This window comes from Canis lupus, chromosome 15, assembly GCF_003254725.2.
Source record: "Canis lupus dingo isolate Sandy chromosome 15, ASM325472v2, whole genome shotgun sequence".
NCBI classification, from domain to species: domain Eukaryota; kingdom Metazoa; phylum Chordata; class Mammalia; order Carnivora; family Canidae; genus Canis; species Canis lupus.
Genome location: NC_064257.1, coordinates 30,356,980 through 30,371,996, shown reverse-complemented (window position 1 = coordinate 30,371,996; position 15,017 = coordinate 30,356,980). Strand labels below are relative to the sequence as shown.

Genomic DNA, 15,017 nt, shown 5'->3' with positions numbered 1-15,017 from the left:
AGCCTAAAATGTGCAGAACGTGTTTCCTTTTGTCAGTCCTTTGGGCCTCTTGGGTTCCACATTTCCTGCTGTTCAGACATAACTTGCTGTCTTTTTGAGGCACCTGCCAGGAGAGCTCAGCTTGAGTTTTGTGAACCCCATACGCCCCTTAAAGCCAGACTATGTCAAGCATGATTCTCAACCGCAGTGAAATTCTGTTGTGAGATTTAGCTGCTCAGAAAGCCACTGGCTGTCAGGTGGTGAAGGCTCCTTGGGACTTCTAAAAGTGAGTGAGTAGTGAATATGTCACAAGACTACATTTGGAGTCAGAACTTCCAAAACGCTCTCTCCTTACTAACAGAAAACTGTTTAACTATTTTCACATGATGTGTTAATCGATGTTATTGTATTCACAGAGATTACGCCAAGACGATTAAAGGGCATGCTAATGCTTTTGGGTCTAGTAAACCACGAGTGTCCTCAAACACAGGAAAATTTCTGCAGAGTTGGAATGCTTCTCCAGCAGGCAAGCTAACATTCGTGAGCAAAAGACTTACTTTTAGGGAGCTTTCCAAGGGGACCCACCTGATGCAAGAATTCAAGCATGGGTGCTTGGTGCATAGCACAAATACATACACACAGAGAAGTTAGGATGTGTAACAACGCTTCTGTGCTCTTATGAGGAGTAAGAGATGACCGGCTTTGCTCCCCGGTCTGGAAACACAGTGCTCTGGGTATGAATGATACCCTCAGCAGGGAGCTGGGGCCTCCGGAAATCAGGAGGCCTGTGGTCCTTCCTGATGCTAGAACTTTTCTGAGCTCTTTTTCCTAAGACCCTGGGCAACAGGGCCAGGATGATGAGGTTCAAGGCAAGATCACCAGCAACAGGGTGTCCGCTTTCTGCAGAACCAAGCCAGTTGAGTTTTAAAAACATCATCTTTCGAATACTCATTTTGTGCCCTATACTTTTTGTGTGTCTCTAATCCTCCTTGTCCTGTGATGAAGGTATAACATTTCCTAATTTTACATACTGCTGAACACCCTTCTTTGCTTTGTTTTTCCCTACAGTACTTTTACTTCCTAATGTATTGTATAATTATTCTGGTTATTGTCTGTCTTCACTAGAATGTAAGCTTTGAGGGGTGGTGGTGGTATTCTTGCCTCTTTTATTCCCTACTGATTTCCGGAGCCCAGAAAAAATAAGTGAATGAATGAATGAATGAATGAATGGAGGCCCAGAGAAGCTAAGTGATTTTCCCCTTAGCTTAGTGAGTGGCAGAGCTAAGGTCGGAACCCAGGCCCATGTGCTGAGCCGACATACTCGATTAGTAATGGCAGTTGTTAGGATTCGAGTCTAAGACAAACTCCAAGGAGAAAAACATGAAGTATTTAGTGAATGGCTGACTAATGAAGACGTGCATGCAGAGAAAACCCAATGTAAAAGGAGCGGGGGATAGGAGTCTAACTTTTGATCTTTGACATTTATGGGGAAGGTGCGACAGAGAGTATGTGAAGCTGGAAAAGCCTACTGGTCAAAATTCAAAATGTAGAACTGAATCCTTCAAATTTTGGCACGGCACTGTTCAGTGCGCAGCCTCCAGGGTAAGCTGTGAGATGTGTATGTGGTCAACCTTACTGGTCTGTACAGGGTCTGGCCTCAAATCCTGACCCCATTGTTTGTTACTGTATGACTTCATACAAATTCCTTAATCTTTGTGAATGGGGATGATTTACATGGGTTTTCTGAAGACTGACCAAAATTATGCAAGTAAAGACTGAAATCAAGACCCAGCCTTTCAAGCAGTAAATGCCCAATTTACATATCATTTCTACTCTATCAATTTGGTGTGGTGGGGAAACAGGGTGTTTTAAAAGCGGATCAGTTAGGGAGAAGTTAGGGAGCTGGGTACATTGTGTTAACCATGTTAAAGGATTTGGACCCCGGTCTGTAACAGCACCTACTTTGCTCCACAGCTGAATTGGGACGGATTAAACGACCTAGGGCAGTCCCTCAGAGGGCTTCTCTGTAGACTAGGGAGTTCTGGGAGGGCTGTTAGGCAGGCCCTCCAAGGGCATCTAGATATGGACTCAGAACACTGCAGGTTGGGAATCCAGAACGATAAAAACATCAATAGCTGAAAGCACATCAACATCATGCTAGGGCATTTCATCCATTCAACCACCACAGAGATCCTATAAAGCAAATATTTTTATTATCTTCATTAGGCCACGTGGAAGACGCAGTTCACAACAGATTTAACCAAGGGTCCATCCACATTCTAGGAAGTGACAGGGGCCCAATTTCAACCCTGGCCGCCCCACTCCAGCGGCCCCTTATGCTGCCCTTCTTAGAACCCGGTGGTCAGAATGCAATTTTATAAAATGTGCTGAGAAGCACCGACATTCCGTTGCCGTAGGGTTCAGATCCACCCTCAGGTTTGAGGAGCGTTGCCATTATCCTCCCAAATCTACCGCCAGGTTCAGGTGAGGGAACTTGAAAAAAAAAAAAGGTTTTATTTATTCATTCATGAGACAGAGGCAGAGGGAGAAGCAGGCTCCCTGCGGGGAGCGCCATGTGGGGCTGGATCCCAGCACCCCGGGATCACGCCCTGGGCCCAAGGCAGGCGCTCAACCGCTGAGCCACCCGGGTAAGGCCGCTTTTTAAGCAGCGAAGTAACCGCGGATTCCCCAGTCTCTTCTGCTGGAGGCCCCGGGGCCGAGGCCTGTGTGGTTCGCGGGTCCGCAGCTGGGCGCCCTGCCGCGCCCCCAGGTCCCAGCGCCCCAGACGTCCCGGGGCGCGAAGGCCTGTAACAGGTGGGGGCGGATCGGAGGCGTCAACTCCGGCGCAGGCCTCCTCCAGTTGGAACTAGAGACATCCAGTGAAAATACGGGAGTTTTGTTCCAAGGGATGCCCAAAAAAGGGAGAGCGCGCGGCAGCCCCCCCCGCCCCCCGTCGTCACACACGCTCCTCCGGGGCGGCCCGCTCGCAGCGCAGCGCAGCGCGGCTCCAAAATTGGCAGCCCGGGCCTCGCAGCCGCCTTTTTTTAGCCTGCGTTCCCCCAAACCAGGGAAGAGGCGGGTGACTAAGAATGCAAATCGGAGCCGGGGCGTCCGCAGGCAGGCCCCGTGGGCGCGGGGCGTCTGGCTGGGGGAGACCCCGCGACCTCGGGTGCCCCGCGCTCGACCCGCTGGGGGGGCGGGGAGGGGCGCCGGGGGAGGACGCTCCCCGCCTCCCGGGCTGCGGCGGCGGCGGGACCCGGGGCGCCCCGTCTTCCGCCGGGGGGTAGGGAGGGGAGGCCGGGCTAGGGACGCCGCGCCCGCCGCACGCAGGTGGCTTTCCGCTCGGGAGGGGCCGGCCCGGCGCTTTTCTCTAACAATAGGGCCCCGCGCGCCGGGAATGCGCCCCCCCCCCACGCCGCGGCCCCCGCCCGCCCCGCCTCCATCCGGTGCCCGGCCCGCCCGGCGCTTCCCGGGTACCTGCTGCTCCCCTGCTGCTCCCCGCGGCGCCCAGCCCTCCTGGCGAGCCCGGGGGGCGGGGGAGGTCTCGGCAGGCGCCCCGCCTCGCCCCTCGCCCACCCCAGGCCGTGACCGGACCCCGGACCCCGGACCCCTCCGCGGGGCCGCCCAGCGCCGCGCACCCCGGGGTGGGGGTGGGGGGCGGGGTGCTGGGCGGGAGCGCAACGCGCAGGCGCGCCCGGTGCTGCGCAAAGTGCCCGGCGCCCCGGGGCGGGGGGCGGGGGTGGGGGGGGCGCCTGGGTGGGACGGAAGGCTCCCCTCCGACGGGCCCCCCCGGCCTTGCGGGGGGCCCGCGCGCCCTACATGCACCGAGCCCAGGCAGCCCCGCCAGCCCGGCTCCTCTGTCGGAAGCCGAGCTTGCTGCCCAGAAATGATTAACGAGCGCAGCTCCCCGGCGCGCGGTGGGTGACCGCGGGAAGGCGGCGGGGGCGGGCGGGGCGCGGGGGGGGGGGCTTGGATCCCCGGAACAATGATGGCTCATAGCGCCCCAGGCCACTGGAGAGGAATAAAAACATCGGACTGGCCAACCAGTTTGTTTCTGCAGGCTCCACTGTTTAAAAGCAAAATAAAGTTAATTTAAATGCAATTTAAGACAAAACCCTTTCTCCCTATCATCTGGACAGCCAGGCATTTGTTTGTTTGCTTGCCTTAAAAAGCGTCGACAAAAATCCTAGTCTGTTTCGAAAAGATGTTGGATTAGCATTTAACACCTCATCGGTCACTAAAGCCCAGGCAGTTCACCAGCCCCAACACAGCCTCGGCTAAAAGAACATCAGAGCAAACAGAGCTGGGCTTTTTAAACGGGCAAACAAATGCCACACACCGCCGAGAGGGGGGAGGAGGGGGGTCCAGGCGAACTCCGGTCCAAATGAGTTTAAAGGGAATTAAAAAAAAAAAAAAAAAAAGGAGCGGGGGGGGAAGCACAAGTTTTCTTAAAGCTAGCCTTGCAAGCCCAGGCGTCACGAACAAGGGCTTTTGTGCCTGCTAATTGCACCGTTTGTGCGCAAAAGTTCCGACGCGAAGTGTGAACTCTCAACAGAAGGAAACATGAGACAACCGGAGTGCCCCGGTTTCTGTGCCCTGCTCCTCCTCCGCCGCCGCCTCCTCCTCTCTCTCCTTCCTCCCGCCGAGCCCGCTGTTGCAGCTTGTTTGCACTGGGGCTCATCCGGAGCGGAAATTCCTTTCCGTTTTTGTGAATGACAAACTCATTAACAATTCATCAACACAACCTGTTCCAGCCGGCCCGTCCCCACGGCAACAGCCCCTTCCGCAGCGCGCTCATTGGCTGGCCGGGAGAATGTATCCATTGAGACGCTCGCTGTTTGTATCCATTGAGGAGCTGCCTCGCGCAGGGGGTGTGCGAGGGCTGAGTCCAGGGGCCAGTGAGCAAATCGAGGTTTGAATAATTCGAGGACAGAGGCGCCCGGGCGGATTTGAGGTGCAGCCTTGAAGGGAGGGATTAGGAGCCGCTGGACTTTCTTTCTTTCTTTCTTTCTTTTTTTTTTTTTCCTTCCCTTCCCTCCCCTCTTAGTAGCAGGGAGTCCGAATTAATTGGATTTCATTCACTGGGGAGGAACAAAACTGTCTGGGCAGCTTCATTCAAAGAGATTCATTGACCCCGAGAGCGAGCGGCTGCAGCTGGGTGCGGAGGGAGCCGCGGCCCCGCGTGCCCCGCGTGCCCCGCGTGCCCCGGCCGCTGCCCCGGGTGCGGGGAGGGCCAGGTGGAGGTAGCGCCCCGCTGCTCGGCGAGCGGCGGCTCCGCGCGGCGCGCCCGGCCTATGCCTGCCCCGAGGGCCGTCTGGTAGGCACCCGCCCTCCCCGGCAGCTCGACCCCCATGATAGATACGCTCAGACCCGTGCCCTTCGCGTCGGAAATGGCGATCAGCAAGACCGTGGCGTGGCTCAACGAGCAGCTGGAGCTGGGCAACGAGCGGCTGCTGCTGATGGACTGCCGGCCGCAGGAGCTGTACGAGTCGTCGCACATCGAGTCGGCCATCAACGTGGCCATCCCGGGCATCATGCTGCGGCGCCTGCAGAAGGGCAACCTGCCCGTGCGCGCGCTCTTCACGCGCGGCGAGGACCGCGACCGCTTCACGCGGCGCTGCGGCACCGACACGGTCGTGCTCTACGACGAGAGCAGCAGCGACTGGAACGAGAACACCGGCGGCGAGTCCGTGCTTGGGTTGCTGCTCAAGAAGCTCAAGGACGAGGGCTGCCGGGCCTTCTACCTGGAAGGTAGGCAGGCGCCGGGGGAGCCCCCCGGGCGCGGGGGAGGGTGATGGGGGAGGCCCGGGGTTGTGGGGTGCAAGTGAGGCCCGCTGCGCCCACGAGCAGCCTGGCGCAGGATCCACCCGCTTCCGGCCGCGGACACGCGTGGTTTCTTTCTAACGAGTTCCCCTGCCTCCACCTGTGCCTGCTTCCTACCGTTCGATTTTGAACTACGATTTGCAAGACAGCAGAGGCCCCTGGGCAAGGGGGACGGGACGGGACGGGACGGGACGGGCCGGGGGAAGGAGGAGGGGGGGCTGGGCTGCAGATTTGCACCTCCTCGCCCCTCAAAAAAAAAATATTTAGAAAAGTTGCCATTTTGTGCATTTCCGGATTGGAAAGCAGAAGGGTTTCCAGGGAAGGCGGGCCTGTTCGTTCCACTCCCCAGGGTGCACATTTTTTTAAAGTGTCTCTCTCTCCTGCAGTTGGCTCGGGGTGGAGGGGGTTTCGGAGGGTGCTGTGGGGTGGCCCGCGCCCGCCCGGCTGCGGCTCTCGCAAGCTGTGAAAACTACTACGGGATCTCAGGTTACACGGTTGCTCTTCTCGCCCTGGCAGGTGGCTTCAGTAAGTTCCAAGCCGAGTTCGCCCTGCACTGCGAGACCAACCTGGACGGCTCGTGTAGCAGCAGCTCGCCACCGTTGCCAGTGCTGGGCCTCGGGGGCCTGCGGATCAGCTCCGACTCCTCCTCGGATATTGAGTCTGACCTTGACCGAGACCCCAATAGCGCGACGGACTCGGATGGCAGCCCGCTCTCCAACAGCCAGCCTTCTTTCCCCGTGGAGATCTTGCCCTTCCTCTACTTGGGCTGTGCCAAGGACTCCACCAACCTGGACGTGTTGGAGGAGTTCGGCATCAAATACATCTTGAACGTCACCCCCAATTTGCCGAATCTCTTTGAGAACGCAGGAGAGTTCAAATACAAGCAGATCCCCATCTCGGATCACTGGAGTCAAAACCTGTCCCAGTTTTTCCCCGAGGCCATTTCTTTCATAGGTGAGACTAATGAACCGTCCTTCCTCAAGACTTTTAAATGCAAAATTCCCAGCCATTCATCGAACCTAAGCTGTTAATCTTTCTTGCCGCTGGCTAGCCCGGCCGACTGCAGGTCTCTAATGTTACGGGGGTGGGGGTGGGTTCTTAATTCTGGTTCATCTTCTCGCCAAGAGGACGAAAAGTGCCTTTCGACTTGGCTGCAAACCACAGGTGTATTCGAAACGGCGTTTCTCGAGTCTTTGCATTCACTCATTTGAAAGCAGCCTGTGCATAATCGGGCAAGAGAATTTTCTCACAGTCTTTGGACTTGGGGAAGGCTAGATGAGAGATGAGAGTACTCCCTACGGACAGGCATTTTAGCATCGCTTTATAATTTTAAAAGCCCCGGGAGTTACAGTAGGATAGCGGGTTAGTTGTTGGAAACCCCTCTGAATGCTGGATGTTGTAATCCAGTTGAATGTTACTGTGATACCGGTTAACAGTGAGACAGTGGTAACCTGAGCCCAGCAGGAAGGACTGTGGGCTGGAAGCCTGGAGAAGCGAATCTCCAGGCATTGTAATGCATTTCCTATTACAAAGGAACTCATTTTCAGGCCATGTCGACATCCTGTTCCTCCTAATGGGCTGTCCCCTGTGACTTCCCTCTCTCTTTTAAAATGCCTGAATACCTCCATTGTTAGCTGCACAACAGTTGGAGAATAATTTAATAGACCCTTGCAGTCTGCTTGTCTGTATAAAAGGCATTCAAGACCATATTGCAGGGTTTCTGGTATTCACATGCTGAGGCAAAGAATGCACACATTAAGGATTTTTTTGTTGGCAGAAACTTAATACAAAAGCTGCCTTTTCAGAAAATATCTGAAATATGTAATTGTGCCCAGTGTACATGTTTTATCGCAATGATACATTTGCTGCTGCCTGCGGGGCTCAACTGCCACACACGAGTCTTTCTTCTTTCTTTCTTTATTTTCTTTTTTTTTTTTTCCTCCTAAATTCGGTTCTTAGGCTGATCATTCACAAAGAGTGATTTTTGGTCTACTGAAACCTTTGCTTTCCTTTTTGTGTTTACAGATGAAGCCCGGGGCAAAAACTGTGGTGTCTTGGTGCATTGCTTGGCTGGCATCAGCCGCTCGGTCACTGTCACTGTGGCTTATCTTATGCAGAAGCTCAATCTGTCAATGAACGATGCTTACGACATTGTCAAGATGAAGAAATCCAACATCTCCCCCAATTTCAACTTCATGGGCCAGCTGCTGGACTTCGAGAGGACGCTTGGACTCAGCAGCCCCTGTGACAATCGGGTCCCCGCGCAGCAGCTCTATTTCACCACCCCCTCCAACCAGAATGTCTACCAGGTGGACTCCCTGCAGTCCACGTGAAAGGCCCCACGCCCCTCGGTGGGATATGTCCGTTCCTTTAGCCGTTTCTCTTGGCAGCATCAGCTGGGCTGCTTTCTTTGTATGTGGCCCCAGGGGTCAAAATGACTCCAGTTGTCTGTATTAGACAAGGTTCCCAAATGTGGAATTGGTTATTACAATGGCAGAGATTTGCTCCACTCTTGTTGGAAGAACAGAACATGCTGTGTAGATCCAGGCTGTAGGTTTGCTCCATACCTATGTGTACAGCCTACCCATGCAGGGACTGGAATTTGAGCGTTTTTCCAGGTATATAGGGTAGGACCAAATGGTAGGGGTAGGAGCGTGTGTTCTCTAGGGCCTTGTGTGACTGTTTTCCTTTTGCGTCTGGAACTGACTATATATTGTCTTCAGTGAAGACTGATTCAATTTTGCATATAGAGGAGCCAAAGAGAGGTTTCAGCTCTGTATTTGTAGTATCAGTTTGCAAAAAAACAAAAACAACAAAAAAACAAAACAAAAATAAATAATAATAAGTAAAATAAATCTGATACTCCATTTGATCATTGTAAATATTTGATCTTAAGTCACTTGACAGTGTTTGTTTGAACCGTGTTTGTTTTTTCTTTGATGGGTTTAAAAGAAATCATCCAAAGGGAGAAAGAGCAGTACGCCACTTCTGAAAACAAAACAAAACAAAAAAATAGAAATGTTTGCTCTTTTCTAATCCAAAGGATATATTTGCAGCATGCTCGACTTCACCAACTCTGAATGATGTTTTCATGGACACTGTTATCACTGAGACCTTGGTATGGTGCAGCCTTTAATCTCTTTCATATATCTTCCTTGTGATTTTTTTTTCCTCTTACTGTAGTTTGACTATGCCTTACCTTTGTAAATATTTTGGCTTGTGTTGTCTCAAAGGGGATATCTTGGAAAGACACCAAAATCATGGGCTCACTTTTTTTTTTCTTTTTAACTTCAGCTGTGCTAAACAGTATATTACCTCTGTACAAAAATTCTTCAGGGAGTGTCACCTCAAATGCAATACTTTGGGTTGGTTTCTTTCCTTTTTAAAAAAAAATTTGTATAAAACTGGAAGTGTGTGTGTGAGCATGGGTCCCCGTCTGATAGGTGAAGTGCATATGATTGTGAAAGGGAGAGTTAGGTCGCTCCATTATGTTCATGGTGTAAAGTTTTGAGCTGAAATTTATTATAAGAATGTAAAACCTTAAATTATTAATAAATAACTATTTTGGCTATCGAATGTATTTTTTCTTTTTTAAAATCTCTCCATAATTGTACCTACATGTGAAATGATACTGCGGAGGAATTTTTTTTTTGGGGGGAGGAGTGCTAGTGGCTTGGAAAGTACTGTAGGAACAGTGGCACAGAGTTCCCAGGGTTTCAGCAGCCCCAGGAATGTTTTTCAGGTGTAGTTCATGAAATTAATCTTTTGCTTCAAGCAAAGATGACATCAGAGAGTGAACTGACTGTATTATGTGTCCTGATAATACTTTAGGGATACAGTTCTGGCTTAAGAAAATGGTAATGCTCTTGATGAAAAATGAAGCCATAGAGCACACCTTGTTGAGATAATAAGGTTTGGATATTCAGGACTTGTCATAAAGAGGGGGAGGGTACCCGCAGAAGAAGAAGAATGGTGTTAACCTCTCTGCTTCTCTGTCAGGGTCTTCTACTCAGTAATACACATGCCAGGGAGAAAACGGATAATTCTCTTTCTGGTTTGTTCCTATGGCAATTCCACCTGCAAATGATCCTAGCGTCGGAATAACAAATGGACCAAGAGTGAGGACTCCCCTTGGCTCTCTCCTATACATGGCAAGGTATAGCTAAGCTTCACACTGAGCCTGGATGTGGGCCTTAAAATTTGACATTGGCACTTGGGATCAAGCTTTGCCAGTCCTGTTCTAATGTGCTTTGTGCTTCACTGGTTTAGTATGTGGGCCAGAAACCACTATTGAACCTTACTTAGGTCGAGGTAATTTTGAACAGTTCCTTTTAAGGTAAAGGCTTAATATCCTGTCACTTTCCCTGGGACATCCACTCTCCTGGTCCCAAATGTAAAAGTACACAAACCAAAATAAAGGGCAGGCGTCTGAAATCAAAAGAATTAGAACATACCTACATTTCGGGCTCTTTTCGAATGAACTTAGTCCCTTTACCTGCATTGAGGAGAAAGGTGAGCTCTTCACCCACAGGGCCCAGGGGGAGATCCTAGTGGGATGGTTTGGTCCATCCCACTTGATCTACCTTATAGAAGGCAAGTGGCTCTGATGATTTCACAGCAATCCTATCAAACTGTCCAGACTGACTTTTAGCGACTAAGCATGTATAAAAAGCAAACAAACAGTGCAGAAAAATACCAGCTCAGTCGTTCCCATTTGGGTGCCCCAAGTCAGCCAGAGCTTAGAAAGGAGAAGTGGGTTGCAGTTCAACTTGGCTCGTGTTAATCCAGTTCTGAACGGTTTCCGCTCCTGGCATTCCCTAAACTGCCTGTTCAAAGTAGGGATTTGCAAGCAGCGTTAGCAATTTCCTGTCCAGCTGCAGCTCAAGTAGCTGCGTGCTCCCCCCCCCTTTCTTTTCTCTGATTTCTTTTCTCTTTCTTTCTTTTCTCTCTCTCTCTTTTTTCTTTACGATGGGCTGTGGATAATTTTAGTGCATTTCCTCTTTGTGGATTATCATCTCCTTTCCTCCTGGAACCTGCATACGTTGGGTTCCTACTGCTCCGCTCCAGCCGACAGCTGGCCTCCCCAGCACTTCCTCTCGCTTCACTGTGGGTTTGTTGTTTGTCAGTCCACTTCTGAAATTAATAATGTTTTCTGGCCAAGTGCCACAAGCCATTACCACAAAGGGGAAGTAACACATATGAATAGCAGGAAGCCATGCAGGGTCACAGTGTGAGCTGAACCTGTGGAGGGAGCATAATTGAGCCTGGCCCATTCAGCAAGTGTCTGACAGCGATTTGGGGAGAAGGAGCGCCCCGCATTTAAGCAGCTCAAGCTGTGAAAAAAAAAAAGTTTCCAATAAATTGGTAGCAAATGGTCTTTGTCATCAGCCTGAATAAAGGAACAGGAGCAAGAAGAGTTTAGAGCCCCCAGAAAGTGGCAGGGTTTGGGATTTGTCCCCCCACCCCACCCCCCCCTTCTGGCATATTGTTTCATAGGGCTGGTAACAGAGGGGGGCCTGCTTCCCTCTGGTGCCACAAAAGGCTTCATATTAAATGGGTGGTTTTTACGGTTCACTCAGGCCAGAAGATTCAAAGAGCTATTCTCTTTCTTTCTTTTTTCTTCCACGGAAGGTGGAAGGTTGGAACTGGCAGCACCGGCCCCCACCTTACTCCCGGTCTTCCCTCCATCCCCGTGGCTGGGGAAGGCGACCCTTTTGCATCTAGGAGTTGGGATCAGTTCCTGAATGGGGCCCACATGGTTACTAGGGCAACCCTAGGCCGCCTGGGCAGCTCTCTCCCGCCTCCCCCCTCACCTGCTGGCCCTTGGGAGGCTTCCCTGGGGTCCCTTCCTCAGGAGAGAGCCTTTCCCCCCTTCCTGGCCTTCTGCAGGGTGCTGGGGAGGCCTCTCCCGAGAGGAGGGCATCTTCAGGCTTCATGCGCTCAATGTAGGAGCCCCAGGGACTGTGCTGGTTCATGGTATGAAGCAGCCTTGGGGTTAAAGACCGAGAAAGGGGCCTCTGGGGCTAGAAAGATCAGCCTTCGAAGGAGGGAAAATTGGAGAGTGGCCCCGACCCAACAGTTAGGAGACCTGAGCCCTTAACTCTTGCTTTCTCCCTCGTGCACCGGCTAGCCCTGGGCCGGTCAGCCAGCCTCACTGGTTTCCCCTTTCTTGTCTGTAAAACGAGAGCCTTCCCCTTTCGGGCTAGGTTTCTCCCAGGATTCCGGCCTTCTGGTCACAGACTGGTGACACATGTTAGACGATCAAGTGGGCTACAGGCAGGCAAAGCAAGCAAAGGTATCGGATACTCTACTTCATGCACAGTATCATCTCCTTTCATCCTCCGAACAGCCCTGAGGGATGCTTCCTATCATTATCGTTAGTTTTCAGAGAGGAAACTGAGAGGGATAGAGACCCCCAGCGCCTCAAGTCAACTAACGGGAAGCAGTAGGACCGAGCTTTGGAGCTTTCGCTCTCCTGGTTGTGAACATCAATCTTTGCTCATTTTTACAGGGTCCCCTGATGTCGACCTAGGAAGCGGTGGGCCCATTTTATGGCTGAGGAAGTAGAGGAAGCAGAGATCAAGTGACTCGCCCAATCAAACCCAAATTCAACAGTATAATCATGAGATTGCCACAGGGCCCCCGAGGATGTGTCACCAGAGAGATGCCGTGTCTGCCTGGAAGCTTCTATCTTCTCTCTCCATGGAGGACTCGCCTCACCTTGGGGCCCATAAGCACATACATTACAAGACTGATGTTCCTGGGGATCTCTAGGGTGGCTAGCATGCCGCCCAGCTGGCCCGGACCCCTGCCCACATACCCCTTTCAGGATTACACGGGGGACTGACCTCAGAGAAATTCACTTCCTCACTCTGGTCCCTCCCAGAGGAACGCTGGTGTGGGGCTGGGAGAAAGAGACACAGAGACGGAGACAGAGACAGAGAGAGACAGAGATGGAGAGGGAGAAGGAGAGACAGAGAAGGAGAAGGAAAAAGAGGAGGAGAGAGGTGAGAGGGAGAGAGAGGAGGAGAAGAGGAGAGAGACAGGGAGAGAGGGACAGGGAGAGAGGGACAGGGAGAGGGGCAAAGAGACAGAAGAGATGGGGAAGGAGAGGGAGAGAGAACATATGGCGAGGTCTGTGGGGTATGAGAGGCAAATTAGAAATTAGTGGAGATGTGAAACCCAGCAAGGGCAGATTATTTGGTAGCTGGCTGCTAAGTATTCTTGAACACTCATCGTCAAAAAATCATTCTTTGGGTCAAAATGCTCCAAAAGAATTACTTTGGGTATAAGTTTATTTGTAGCCACTCACACAGTAATAATCATTTTCCAAAAGATCCTGCAGACTTTCAAATACCCTTACACCTCTAGTGTTCTCACCGCAATTGGCCCTGAATCAACCTGGTTCTGGGGAGGGGATCTTCAAACTCCAAAAGTGATTTCCTAAGAGTATTTAGGGGCACAGAACAAAGTTCAAACAATTCACAAATATTTATCCAGGCCTTGATCTCTGTTGCACTGATTCGACGGAACAAGGTGAAAAATAAAAGGCAATGGAAGACTTACCAAGCCCTTGAAGGCTGAAGGCAACCTCATTTTCTTTCTTTTTCTTTTCTTTTCTTTTCTTTTCTTTTCTTTGCTTTGCTTTGCTTTTCTTTTCTTTCTTTTCTTTTCTTTTCTTTTCTTTTCTTTTCTTTTCTTTCTTCTTTTCTTTTCTTTCTTTTTTCTTTTCTTTCTTTTCTTTTCTTCTCTTTCTTTTCTTTTTTTTTTCTTTTCTTTTCCTCTCCTCGCCCCTCCCCTCCCCTCCCCTTCCCTTCCCTTTCCTTCCCTTCCCTTTCCTTCCCTTCCCTTTTCCTTTGTTTTTTTGGTTTTTTTTTAGAGGGAAGCTGTGTGGGGGAGGGCAGAGGGAGAGGAAGAGAGAGAGAGAATCCCAAGCAGACTTCATGCCCAGGACGAAGCCCATGCAGGGCTTGATCTCATGACCCTTGATCATGACCTGAGCTGAAATCAAGAATCTGATGCTGAACTGGCTGGGCCATCTCAGGCGCCCTGGCAATGTCATACTTCTAAGTGTGGTCACTCAATCTTTCTGCTAGTGCCCCAGATCAAAGCAGAACCCCCAAGGGACTATTGGGCAAGTCCTTGTAGATCCCTGCATGTTGCAATAGTCAAAATAACATTTTAGATATGGTATTTTATACAGGAGAGGATCAACAGCCCCCATGCCTGCAATCTGGTCTGCCCACCTCCCTTTTTCGTCATGGAAAACACCTTTCGAGAATGTTCATTATCTCCGGAGCCTCTTAGTGAGAAGTTGTAGACCACTGTATCTTCAAAAACGAACCCTTGGACACACAAAGGAAGAAAGAGAAAATATCCTTCGTGATTTGATAACATCCTACGAAGCATCAAGCAAGTCTGAAACAAGTTGCTTTTTCTAAGCTAGAATTCTCTTTCCTGCATTTGGAGACAGCCTAAGTATTTCTGACATTTTTTTCTGAGCATTTTTCATCAGGTCCAGTTTAATTCCTACAGCAAACATTAACAAGAGAAGGAAGGAAGGAAGACGAGCGGGCAAAGAAGGGGATTTGGCGGAGCCGTAGCTCCCAGGACCATGGAGCTAACTGACGGAGCCAGCCAGCTGCCCCTTCACCTGATGATCTGGTTATTATTGTTACGTCACAAACAACCCCAAAATGTAGTGGCTTCAGACAACAACAATGATTTATTTGTTTTCCAAAGTTTGCATTGAACAAACCTCTGCAGGGAAGGCTGATGTCTGTTCAGCGTCTTATAATCTAGAACAGTTCGACTGGGGGCCAGAGGGTCCATTTCCCAGACGGCTCTTTCCCATGGCTGGCAAGTTGGTGTGGGCCGAGCTGGGAGCTCAGCCAAGGGTTAGGGCCAGGGGCTCTGAGTCTTCACCATGTGGCCCAAATTTGTCACTGCGTGGTGTCTGAGTTCCATAGGTGAAACCCCAAGTGAGAGAGTCCGGTGGAAACCGTACCGACTTTTAGCACCAAAGCTCAGAAGTTTCTTCTGCTGCGTGCCAAGATCTGCCTCCCTTCAAAGACAGGGGATGAAGGAGGGGCAGGATTCGGGAAGAACACAAGGGTTGGGAAATATTGTTCTAGCCATTTTGGGAAAACACAGTCTGCCTCACCTCACATGGAAACTGTTTGAATGTAAGACCGTGAGAAGTACTAGTGAGGCCC

The 15,017-nt window shown here is 51.0% G+C and overlaps 2 protein-coding genes across 2 annotated transcripts; one reads left to right on the top strand and one right to left on the bottom strand.

Moving 5' to 3' along the window:
• Positions 1-2,170: 2,170 nt before the first annotated feature.
• On the bottom strand, positions 2,171-5,332 carry LOC112654535 (collagen alpha-1(III) chain-like). Its single transcript, XM_049094248.1, has 3 exons — positions 5,113-5,332; positions 3,457-3,947; positions 2,171-2,845 (listed from the first exon to the last, which is right to left on the bottom strand). Exons 1-3 carry the CDS (start codon positions 5,330-5,332, stop codon positions 2,582-2,584), a joined length of 975 nt encoding a protein of 324 aa, XP_048950205.1. The 3' UTR covers positions 2,171-2,581.
• DUSP6 (dual specificity phosphatase 6) lies at positions 4,798-9,378 on the top strand. The gene is made up of 3 exons (XM_025439108.3): positions 4,798-5,730; positions 6,319-6,756; positions 7,828-9,378. The coding sequence occupies exons 1-3, from the start codon at positions 5,331-5,333 to the stop codon at positions 8,133-8,135; spliced, it is 1,146 nt and encodes a 381-aa protein (XP_025294893.1). The 5' UTR covers positions 4,798-5,330; the 3' UTR covers positions 8,136-9,378.
• Positions 9,379-15,017: the final 5,639 nt, after the last annotated feature.